The sequence below is a fragment of the Podarcis vaucheri genome, assembly GCF_965113315.1.
Source record: "Podarcis vaucheri genome assembly, chromosome: 3".
NCBI lineage: Eukaryota > Metazoa > Chordata > Lepidosauria > Squamata > Lacertidae > Podarcis > Podarcis vaucheri.
In genome coordinates this window covers 86149915-86162970 of record NC_138761.1, presented here as the reverse complement: position 1 = coordinate 86162970, position 13056 = coordinate 86149915, and the positions used below count along the sequence as shown (strand labels likewise).

Sequence of the window (13056 nt, the reverse complement as noted above, 5' to 3'; positions counted from 1 at the left end):
GAATGTTTTGAAGTAAACAGTAGGCATAAGGGCCCCAATTCAGATCAAGAGCTTGACTGGGGTGGGACTGTAGGGGCTTTAAGCCTCTGTTCCTCTGCTGTAGCCCCAATCCAGATTAGGAGCCCTGTACCTACTATTTGCACTAGAAGAAAGACTTTTGGTGCAAGTGGAAGGTTTTATTTCAATGCAAATAGCAGGTACAGAGGGAGGGGCCCAACACAGACTAGAACCATAGCAGGGGCAAAGGTTTTGAACCTCCTGCTAGGATCACACACCAAAATGGCTCCTTCAATGCTGCCATTTAGTTTTTGAAAGCCATTCATGCAGTTGCACGAACAACAGCATTACCTTCAACAACATACCATCAAACCCCATCCAGATGAAATTCTGTGTTGCCAATTTCCTGCCTGATTATTTCTTTTAGCAAACGGCAGCAGCTTTTCTGAGAAGTATTTTACAGCAGAAACAAGATGAATAGTGCACAGTTAAACGCTCTGGTTTAAGCACTGAAAGCTTAGTTTGTAGCTACGGGAAAGATATGAGACTTAGAATCCAAACATATGCCATTAGCATATTTCACTTGCGACACCCATTATATTTCAGAGTTCTGAACAACAAGTAACAATAATACTCAGGGTTAATGGATAGAAGCATATGGCATCTTTTAATTTACCTGTAGCAACAGAAGGTTCTTCAATTTTTTTGCCACTAGTTTTCTCTGTAGAAATTTCCTCTTTTCTATCAGAAAGAAATAAGGAACACTGTAAATTATGCAGCAAAGATGAAAGGAACAGGAATTCTTCCCTCTTTGACATACAGATTAAGGCCTTGATTCAACTAAAGGTATTCTCTAAAGTTCTATTGGTCTCAATAGGATAATGAATCTTCTATTTCACTCTCCTTTGCACTTACATCAGTGGAACTTAAAACTGCTTATGTTGTCTGGGCAGGTGCCTTAGTTTTATAGACGCAGCCCAAATAATGGAATAAATGCTTCTAAATACCCCCCCCCCAAATAATTAAAACATTTCTGTCAATAGTAACAACAACAACAACAACACTATCCATGAATGCATCAGTCTGTTTCTGGTCTCTGTCCATTTTGCAAGTTGTTTATTCATAAGTCAATGCCATCCTGTTTCTTTCTTTTTTAAAATAAATCCATACAAAAATTAATATTTATATATATGCTTTATCACAAATGCATTTAAATACATTTTCTATCTCAATGTAAAATTTTCTAAACACACTGGGTGAGATTCAAATAATGAGTCCTATATCAGTGGAAGTCCTACACAAAGGACTTGCACAACTTGCTTTCCCCGGTCTCTATCCCCCCACCCTCCCAAAATTGGCTCAAGGTGGGGATGGGGAAATCCCCAGAACAGGTGATTGTTCTGTCAGCAATGTTTACTGTGATATCAAGTTCCTTCCATTTTATCCTAAAATATACTTTTAAAATGTGTATGTCCTTAAAACCAAGAGCTACAGCGCAAAATTCAGAGAAGTGTGAAATCCAAAGCCCTGTGGAACGCCCTCCCATCAGATGTCAAGGAAATAAACAACTATCTGACTTTTAGAAAATATCTGAAGGCAGCCGTGTTTAGGGAAGTTTTTAATGTTTGATGTTATCGTGTTTTTAATATTACATGGACTTGCTTAAAGCTGGGGATGAGAATGAAGGGGTTATACCAAAATCCTTAGGAAACCAGTGGGTTCTGAGGAGGGATTTGAAATAAAAAGGTGGTTCTGCTCCCATAGTCAGAAAAGGAGCTCAGACACAGGGGGCAGTGAGGGATGACAACCAGCTCCATCATTGCCAGCTGTGCCTGCTTCTAAGAGGGCAAAAAGTTGAGGCTAATAGAGTTGGAGGAGCGAAGGTCATAAAAGGGTATAACAGAAAACAAGCAGAGAAAGGTAAGGTGAGGCAATGATGTGAAGGCCTCAGAAGGGAAAACCAATTCACATACAAGTGCACCAAATGTAGTCTCACTTCAGTTTGCACTTGTAATGAACTCTTGTCAGGGTTATTTTTTAGGCAATGTAAAAGACTGCTTTTGTTTCTTTCTATAATGATGTGTGAACTGGTCCTATAACTCAATTTTTCTCCATTCACACTGTTCCTTTAATTTTTGACCTCTACAAACCTGATCCAATTTCAAAAGAGTAGTAGTGGAAGCAATAGTAAATAAAACAAATAAGTGCCACAACAAACAACCACAGGGGTCATTTTCACGGAGGTAAAATATTTCCTTTCCTTTCTGATGAATTGTTCCAATATTCTGCATGACACGGCACCTCATGTGGCTACCACACCACAGATGAAAGTCAGGAAATCTATGTGTTCTCCTTCTTTGAGGGTCTTGTCTTTCATTATGACAAGCTAAACGTTCTTCTAATTTAGGGTGTTGACCCTTTCTAAAACATCCATTTGCCAAATTCTCTTAATTCTCTCAATTCTCTATGTTTGCAACCTGGTATCTTTCAACTAGAGGTGCCATGCAGAGGCTTATTTTGGGACATTATGCATCCAAAGCATGCCCTCTTATTACTATGGCATTGCCAGAGGAGGAATGATTGGAGTGAGGGGGAGGGGAGGACTGTAAGGAGAAAATAGTTTGGCAATCAGAAAGAATGAACGAATGAAGAGTACTCCATGTTCTTTTCTCTCTCTCAGATTATAACTGGCCAAATATCTAAGAACACACTTGTATCTAAAGTAACATCTTTCCAAACAAAAGGTCTTCTCAAAATTCTTTCTGCTTGATCTGGTGGCTGCTAAAGCTCAGATTAAAGTCACAGGAATGCTTTCTTGTACATTTAACAGCTCACACAAGTGGTCTAGTCATGAGAACCAATGAAAAGGAAACTTATATACCAACTTTCACACTGTGATGAAAGTGGAATCTCTGGGGTTTCCTAGCCAGACTTTACTCCGATCATATGAGATCACAAGAACTGTTTAAAAAAAGGTTTGGACTGGACATCTTGAATTTGGAAATGTTGATAAACAGCAGATTACAGAATGGTATATGTAACAGGGCACATTATTGAAAAATTCATGGAATTTTAAACAAACAAATATACAGTCAGAAGTAAATAACTTTATATGACTTCAATTTTGACATTATCCATCTCAGTTCTCCTGTGAATATTGCATTATGTCTATTTAGAAATCGTTTTGGAGATTGAAAGATCTTCAGCCTACAATAGCTCATGCCCAAATCTTCCTGGATAGGATTGTGGATCAAATTATTTATGAACCGAGTGTGATTCTGAATCACTCACCCTTTAGAGGGAGTCACTCATGCACACATCAGACTCAGAGGATTTTTTACACTCTTCTCAACTGCAGCAGGTGTAATAAATGTATGTCATACACATAAGCTACATAACATTCAAAATGCTTACATACCTTTTACATTTTTGTTTACAGAAGGCAGGAACATCAACTGGAAAGAACTCTTATTTTGGTTTACTTACCTATCCTGGAAGGTTCTGTGTTTTACTCGCTGCAAAAAGATTTAAAAAGAGAAAAACAGATTACTTGCAAGTTTCTTCCACCACAAAATGGAAAGCTCTAATGCCAGTTCTTTTGTCTTTCATTATTCCATGATTCAGTCTAATGCCATTTCTTTTCCACCGTGGACCCTTTAAATCTTTTTTTGATGTGCCTTGGTCTTTTAAAAGAGACATTCTTCTGTGTGAGAAAACACAGTCTTTAGGTCTTACCCGTTGAATTATCTCCAGATGCTCCTGAGAATTACTGAAATTTTTCCCAATGTCAAATATGCAGAAAGTGTCTCGTTGACAGGCGGTGACCCAATTCTGGTATTCTGATGCATCTGGAATCCGATCCAGAAAGATCCGGAAGGCTTCCCATACAGCTTCTTGGCAGACTGAGAAAACAGAATAAGAATGCCTGCACTTTACTTGGCAAAAACTTTAATCTTAATTTAGTAACAGCACCCGTATAGAGATTTAAAGGTGTTTGATCCCTTACTAATGCTTCAGTCTGTCTCACATATGCAGCTAAATGTTGGGTTACATGGAACTCTGCTCCACAAATGCCCAAATTGCCCAAACTCTGAAGCTCATTCAATTGCTTACTAGTTCTAACTTTTTTAAGAAGCAAAAGGACCACTGGTGGCCTCTCTCTTTAGAATTGTCTAGCAACTTCAAAGCTAGGCAAAACCACCCCCCCTACACCCATTCTTTTCCTTTTGTGAAGAAATGTGCAGTATGCTCATCAGTATGTTTAGTCAGAACTAGTCCTCATATGTTTATTTCATTGTTTATTTTTTTACAGATTTGTTCAAAGCAGCTTACAGTATAAGAATGTCACACAATACCATAAAATACCTACTAAAAATGGACATACACACACACAACATTCATATATCAAAAAACAGTAATAGAGGAACAGAAATAAAACCACAAAGCCAATAAAATAATCAAATGTCTTCCAAAACAGTCGTGTTTTTGCCAGATGTGCATAGAAAGATTAGCCTGATAAATATGCATTAGGGGGGCATTTCACTTAAGTGGGAGTTACTCAGAAGTAATTATTTATTTGTTCAATAAAGCTTACAGTAAAGCCACTTACTCCAAACAATAGACTTTGTTTCCCCAGTGATATGCCTTTTTGTGACTGTAATTCTAGGTGGTTATAGTTCTATTCGGCCTTCTCCCCAAAATGATTTTTTAAAAAAATGTTTCAGAAAATCATGAGGTCTCAGCCGAAGGGAAGACATAGAGAAAGGACAGCAGCTTGCTCAGCTGTAATTAGGAGGTGAACATGTTAACTCAGTCACGGAGCACTAATTTCTTCAGATTAATCAATAGTGAAAATCATGGGTATGGGGTGGTTATTGAACTGTTGGCTCCTTTAGCTGGGGTTATGATCAAGCGGCAACGTGTGGTTGGAAGAACCAGGCCTATGGCAGGAAAATTGCACTAAGTATGATGGTAGTAAATAAAATAGCAGGCTCCAAAGAGTGGCTTTTAAAAGTTACATTGACAGGTGGAAATACCCTGGCAAGTACAATAATGAGAAATGCCTTTCCTCTTGATTTTCTACCTCAATCAAACAGGCTTCTGCTGCAATAAAATATGTCAACTCTAACTCCCTGTGAGACATGTTTTATACCCCTACTACTCCAAGGCTCTGTACACACTAGACATATTTAGTGCACATTTGAAGCACATTAACTACCTCTGAATTCGGGGCACTGTAGTTTGTTGAGGGTTGCTGGAAACTAACTCTGTGAGGGGTAAACTATGGTGCCCAGAACTCTTTGAGGGAAAGAAAGTGCTTTGAAGGTCAAGTGCAAGTTGCACATCTATTGGCATCTGAATAATCAGAGATTTGGATAGATGAAACTGCTGTTTGCAAAAAGCTGCACTGATTGAGGTGGGGCGAATTGGTGACAACAAATCATATAAACAAGAGATTCGAGCTATTGGGCAAGTAATAGCTTTTTAGATATTTGGTGGCAATACTACAGAACCATTATTTGAGTACACACACCCATCCAGTTTTTATATCCTGTTCTAGACCTTGCAAAACTATTCCCCAACCCAGGGTTTCACAGTGCTTTATACCTGTACCCTATAAAATCTAAAGCTAGTCACCAGAACTAGTTCCTAGTGCTGCTGCAATAAAGAAAGGTGACTATGGCTGGTTCCTATCGGAAGTAAAGCATTTTCCTCACATTCATGCCCAGATAATTCCTGAAATGGTTTTCAAAGGGCTTTAAAACCCACACTTTATTGAAAGCATAGTTATTTATCAGCTGATCCTCATGGTTCCTACTGCAGCCTTTTACAGTGTAGGACTACCAATATGATACAAAAATGCTCTTGAAATGGTGTATTTTTTGGGGGGGAAAGTGTTTTTCTCTGGGCATGCCCTCTCATTCATTACATTTGAACAGTAACCAAGCTACTGAAGCTGGATCAGCATCCTGTGGTAAAAGGGAAAAACTCTCCTATTGTTCCACAGAAAGAATTGCCTAGGCACAGATGGAAATAATCTAGCCATAGATAATGCCAATTCTAGTGTACATTTTATCCTCACCCCCCCCCCAGAATCTATTGACTCATAAATGTTATACTGTCCGAAGTATAATTATGTGGTCCTATGCATCTATATTCCCGCTTCATTTGTTGTCGTTTCAAATGACCCTCCAGGAAAAAGAAAAGAAAACCTGCTTTGATGTATAGTCCCCATGGAAACAACTCTCCTCTTTTGTACATTGGCTCTAATTTGTTAAAAGTTAAAGTGCTCCCTCTCGATGCTAAATAACTAACCGAACCGCATGCCAAAACTGTAGCTACTGGTGGAAAATAACAGCCATCGCAGCTGTGGAACAACTGCTGGCTTCTGTATCATTTGGGGAAATAAAAGCAAGCATGTGCAAAGGCACAAAACTAATAAGCCTGGGATGACGCTTCAGAACAAACACACAGTAGGGTAAAATCTCATGGCTGCAAGGAAGAGTTCCAAGAGTCCCCTCTGCTCAGCCTCTGTCAGCAGCCTTGTGCAATTAATACAACAAGCTCCAAAAAGGAGGACTAACGTGCACACACATATTTAACAACCTGCTGTTCATAAATGAATGTGTGCATGTCAGACTACACAAGCCCATTAATTAATTCCTAACAAAGAAAAGCAACAAGGTTTTGTTTTTTTGCCATATCGTACAAACCAGCTTGAATAGCTTTAAAAGGGAGCTGGGCACTGCGCAGACGAAACGTATGTTGTCTGAGGGGAGTTTTTGAGAGGAAAAAACAAGCCAAAAACAAATTTCAATTAGTTCTCCCCCCCCTTTTTGATGGGGAGGGAGATATATCAATGGTGGCCTTGATCCAATGCTTTTAACACAATATCTGCCCTCAAACAATGGATGGAGGGTATAGATGCAAAGGAAGATGGCAGTAGCAGCTGGTATACATTGGAACTGGTGGGACAGAAAGCAGGAAGCCAACAGCAGGTGGCGCTAGAGCCAATGACTAGCATGGCCAACTAATTCTACTTCTAATGCCTCCATCCTTCCTGCTGAGCTCTACAAAAGCAACATGGAAACTAAGGAAGAGGAGGAAACCGGCAGCCAGAGCCTTTCCCCAGAACAGTGTTTTTCAACCAGTGTGCCATGGCACCCTAGGGTGCCTTGAATGATGGTCAGGGTTGCTGCGGGCAACACTGGCCTCTGTCCCTTTTTCCTTCTCTCCCTTCTCTGATGCCCTCTCACATCTCTGCATACCAAAAGCTTGCACAGCTGCTTGTTGCAGCAGCCCAGGCTACAAGCTTCCGAGGTGCATGGTGCCTCTGGGGCTGGCCAGGAAATATCCAGATGTATGGCAACACGATGGAAAAAGCAGCAGAAACAGCCCCAAAAGCCTAAAATCACTATTTTCGGGGCTCAACAACTTTGTAGGTGTCAGGAATTTTACTTTTTGAATTTTAATATAACAGGTGCCTGTGGGAGTTCTTTCCATATTCACCTGGATAGGAAATGCATAGTTTCTAGATGCAGTGAAACTCATGACATAAAAGCCTCCATACCTTAAAGACAGTCCTGAAAAAGAAAGCTCAGTCCCATATGCATGAAGAGAACTGCAGTTTAAAATCAAGAATTGCTATGCAATTTAATTTTGCCAATTTTTTTGAAAATCCATTTGTAGAAATATATAGGCAAGGATTGCATAGAGAGAGAAAATGCAAGGAAGAATGAATGCAAGAAAGAAAGAAAGAACGAAAGAAAGAAAGATTCCGTAAGCTTTTATCAGAAACCTCATAAAGAGAGATATCCTCACACTTCATAATTGGGAAGAACAACTGCTGTTCTTTAATCATATGGTGGTGAATCACCACACATAGAAGCATTATTGTGCATCTCGTATAATCAACATGAAGTGCTCATAGGTGTTGCCACGCTGCATGGTGAAGGCCCAGGTTGGCATCATAATTTAATGCTCAACTCAGGTATGGGACTGATGACAAAAATAAGCTCACGCAGCTGCAATCTGTATCTTACTATTGGATAGTTAGGAAAAGTAGTATAATACATAATTTAGGCAAATAAACCCAAAAAATTACAGTAGACTACCATCGCTGAATACTAGGAGACAGACTAGTTTACATACTAAATAATCAATGCACCTTTATTATCATTATTAGTATTTGGGTATCTAAATTGGTAGCAAAAGTTGGTATGCTGGATTTGATTCTATGTATCTGCTGTTGTTGTATGTGTGCCTGTATATGATTGCTTTTTATATATGCAATTGCTTTAACTGTTTTAAGATACATAACTCTGATCATATTGTGAATCACTTTGGAAGGTATCATGGGAATCAATTCATAAATAAAGTATTCTCCTGAGGGGAGGGGAGAAGAAAGAAACTTGAGGAACTGTCACCACTGATATCCCTCTGTGGCCTGTTCTCCCTCCCTCCCCCCCCCAACTGCCACCACAGGGGGCCTCTGAAGGACCATCTTGCCCAGAGGGGAGGGGAGCAGCAGCAGCAACAGTTTCTTCCACACAGACAAGTTGCCTTATCCATTCTGTTGCAACTGTTTCTTAAAAAGCAATGCTTACTGTTGTAGTAATCTTACGTAAACTGCTTTGTGAGGTCTGCCTGAAAAGTGGTAAATACTGTGAATAAATAACCCATTGATGAGCCATCAACTAATCCAACTGAGATATTAACCAGCCATCTGCCTAACCAAAGAAGCCTTTGCCACCAGAAGCCTTAACACTACAGTAAATTATAAATAACGGAACAGGTAAGAAATACTACAAAAGTGTGTGCACAAAATAAGAGCTATGTCCCCCTCCCCACTGCTTTCTGTTTAAAGTGATATGATAGATGTCACTATCTTCCTTCTTTTGAACTGATCTCTTTGAATGGGCTCATTCCTTGGAGGCTGAATAAATAACCTTTGTGTTGATAATACTTCCTTCAGTGGGTCAGGGGCTCCTGGCAGTGGGTGATTAAATCAGAACATAGCTGGGTTTGTGATGAGTGTGCAAGACTGCATGGTGACTTGCCTGCCTGGTGCAAAATTGCAGATCACAACTCATAAGTCATCTAGATAGCCTGTACAGTTCAGGAGGAGATCGTGATCATGGTGCATGTTGATATCAATGACATGGGGGAAAGTAGTTGTGTGATCTTGGCAGCAAAGTTTAGGTTGCTAGGTAGAAAGCAGAACCTCCCAAGGCAATTTCTCTAAAATGCAACCTCTTCCACATGTGAGGCCATCTACAGCTGATGAGTCTCAATGTGTGCATGAGATGGATGTTTTAGATTTATTAGGCCCCGGAGAATATTTTGGGCCAAGCCAGACCTCTAGAAAGGCTCCACATGAACCAGAGTGCAACCAGACTGCTTGCACTTAAATTTAAAAGGTGGCAGAGCAAACTGATCCCTAGGAAAAAGCCAACTGGAAGGGAGGGCCATGCAGTTACAGATGAATCATCCCTAAGGGATGAGGGTGAAAATGTTTTTGATTAGAGTAACTAGGCAATGAAAGTGCAGAGGGGCATGGCAGGCATTCACAAAGGCCAAAGTGCCATAGAGGAAAACACACATGCCAGAGAAATTTGGAGAGAGGCACCATGTATGTGTGTTTATATGCTAGAGACTTCTGAGCCAAGATGGGCAAGCCAATGAAGTACTTGATTTTAAAGGAGAGCATCAATATAATGGGCAAAACAGAAACATGGTGAAGTGGAGAGAAAGCCAGTGGGACATGGCTATCTCTGGATACAAATACAAACCAAAAGGACATATTAGGAGCCACAACATTCTTTACTTTAGTGTCGAACGAACTAGAAATCCAAAAAGGACTTCTCCACAGAATCACTTAGGTGGCAATACAAGGCCCTAAGAGTAATTTAGTACTAGGAAGGTACCATCATCCCCTGTTGAAAACATCCAGAGTGATTTTGAGATATAGAGTGAAATAAAGGAGGAAGCCGTAGGAAGAAATATTGTAATGATGAGTGACTTTGATTACCATGTTCCAGTGATGAAAAAGAGGTAACATTTCTAGGTGTCCTTAATGACTAACCTAAAACAGTTGGCCATGGAACCAAGCAGACAAGAGGCATCCATGGACAGAAACTTGAATGGTGCATAGGACCTGGTGCGATGCAAGATTTAAGTGTTGTTGAATTGATTGCTAAAAGTTGCCATGGTGCTACCAAATTCAACATAGATTTGAGTGGGAAATTGCTAAGGAAGCTCAAAACAGTCACTTCAAGGAAGCAAACATTGTGACTTGGTGAATTCAATAATTGCTGAAATAAAAGGGTTAATCACTGTGCAACTTTCTTTTCCATCCTCATTAGTTCATTCTAGGTAGCTGCTTAGGGTAGCTGCATTCTAGGTAGCTGCTTTTTTTTGTAAGGGTAATACAACAATATAAAAAACAACTTCCCGAATTCAGGTAGGTAGCCATATTGGTCTGACATAATTGAAAAAAATTAAAAAATTGTCCTGTATCACCTTAGAGACCAACTAAGTTTGTTCTGGGTATAAGTTTTTGTGTAAGTGTGCATGCACAGGAAAGTTTAAACCCAGAACAAACTTAGTTGGTCTCTAAGGTGGTACTAGACAATTTTTTAATTTATTTCAACTTTCCGAATGTTAAGAGCAAAGGAGACAGAAACATCACACTGAGGAGGCTGTTCAACAAACAGGGAAACACCACTGAGTAAAACCACTACCTAAGGAGTACCTCAGAGGCTATTGAAGTAGCTATACCCAAAATATGCCAGCACACCATGCTAGACATTCCCAGTCTTTGATGCTTTAACTCTTCCTTGGCAGATGAACTACGTCTCCTGCTCAATCACTTTTTGTTTAATGATACCAACTAACATTCAGAGCATGCATGAAATCCTGCAGTCAGAGAACACCAACCTGCAGGTCACACACACCCAGCCATGCTTTCTCCTTGCCCCACACCACATCTTGTCAGGATTTTAAGGGGATTTTTGTTGGGATTGTAGCATAAAAAGAGGAGCACACACAGCAATACAAACAGGAATCCCTCTTACCTCCCAGGACTATAATTAGGCTGAGAAAAAATATGTTCCTTTTGGCACCAGTGAGAGGGCTTTGTTTTCTTCCTAAGCATAATTACTATGCAGGGAGAGGCTCTTGCTGGAAAGGGAATGGTTAACCATACTTTTCCTATCCCTGTGATTCTACAGTAGTAAGAGTGCTGCCTGTTGCAGTATTTAGGTCTGGAAGAAAATAGGTGCCATTCTGGGCAAATAGGAAGTCACCCACTTTTACAGTTCTAGGTTGGATTTATTCCATTCTATAAATGGCAGAAAAATTATCTGCTTGCAGTTTTTCTGTAAACACCACAAGTTCCTGATATGCATGAATCATTTTTAACCCATTTGCAAAACTCATGTGTGACAAAACCTATGGCACCGCTGCTGATGAATTATTCAAGATAATGTATTATATACGTTCTACAAACATTCTTGCGGAACATCTTAACTCACAAAACATAAATATGAGAGATGCAGAAATATGTGGAACTGCATGACAATTTTTCTGCATTTGCTGATGCTCCAGAAGAGGGACAACATTTATCATATTTAGCAGACAAACTCAAACAGCTTCACTAAACTATAAAATTTGTCTTGGACTGCAGGTGTACGCTATCTGGATCCTTTTAATTCAAAGCAGCTACATCATTATAAACAGCCCCTCAAAAGCCTGTGTGTCTTGTAAAACCTTCCTCCAACACCCTTCTTTTGGTCTGGTGCAGCACAAATCTCCAGATGTCCTTAGGTTAAATATAGTTCTAAGTGATGCAGGAGGGCATGAAAGAATCCTACTTCTACCTTGTGCTACTTTTACTAGAATGAAAACACATCATCCAGAAATTCATGTGACACAGCTCACATTGGGCTGTACTAGGATTCAGTGTGTGTGGAGGGCAAGCTGCCTCTGGAATGCTGTTGATTCAACACAACATCTCTGGAATTAAGCTTCAATTTAAGAAAACAACAAACAACAAGAACACTGCTGGATCAGAAGACTAAGGGCTCATCAAGTCCCATATCCCACAGCAGTCAACTAGCTGCCTCTGTGAAATCCTCTGGGAGTTGTAGTCAAGCTCATATTGAGGACACCATTTTGTTTACCCCAGGTTTACATGGTTACTTATGAAGAGATGAAAAGCAGGCAGAATTGACAGTACAAGACCAGGCTGACTGTTTGTCTGATTCAGTATAAATTGTTGCTTATAGACTGTTTGTCACATTTGTACCTCACTCTCTCTCCAAGGAGATTAGAGCAGCATAAAATACATTAAAAATTATCTCATTTTAGCATCAGACAACCTTGTGAGCTGGCCTAGGCTGACTTTCATTGACTTGCCTTAGGTCATCCACTGATCTTCACGGCTGAGGAGAATTTTGACACCAGCTTCTCCACAGCAAACCTTGAAGTATAACACTGGGACCTCACACGGTCATTTTTAATATACTGGCAGTGTTGCACCACTTATATCAGGAAAGATATAACACTGCCTACAGAGTTGCTTTCAAAGTCTTTTCTTGCAAGAAAAAGCAAACGTGTGGCCAATAGGTTATGAGCCAATAGGTTATGGGTACTTGTCACAAAAATAATTGCGTGGTATATCGAAAGCAGATCAAATTGTGGCATGCTCACCTCTTAGCCTATAATAAGCTTGGTGGCTTGCTAAAATTTGCTTCACTGACTCTTGAGGGCAAACCTTCACTCCAGTTGGGAAAAAAGAAGACCTCTTTGTTCGATGTTTCGCCATATCAAATATCCTTCGGATGGTGGATACTTTAGACCTCTTTGTTGTTCTTTCTGACTTTTCAGACCCTGAAGCATCTGCAAGATGTTTTGCTTCACCGCGATTCATTTTATTAGGGGTTTCTGTTAAAGGAAAGTCAAAGAGAAAAAAATACATCAATAAAATGCTATACAGTACACAGATGGTTGTGGGTAGTCAACCCCCATTTACTGAAGGATAAGGAAACAAACTATTAC

At 39.9% G+C, this 13056-nt stretch overlaps 1 protein-coding gene across 4 annotated transcripts in view; it reads right to left on the bottom strand.

The window, feature by feature from the left end:
- IMPG1 (interphotoreceptor matrix proteoglycan 1) overlaps nt 1-13056 on the bottom strand; it is a 74676-nt gene that overhangs the window by 47363 nt on the left and 14257 nt on the right. For all 4 annotated transcript variants that reach the window (XM_082218275.1, XM_082218277.1, XM_082218278.1 and 1 more), the window contains exons 2-5: nt 12709-12942; nt 3733-3899; nt 3484-3512; nt 674-738 (exon numbers count right to left, since the gene is read on the bottom strand). In XM_082218275.1, coding sequence (XP_082074401.1) covers nt 674-738; nt 3484-3512; nt 3733-3899; nt 12709-12942 — 495 coding nt within the window. The remainder of the gene's footprint in view (nt 1-673; nt 739-3483; nt 3513-3732; nt 3900-12708; nt 12943-13056) is intronic.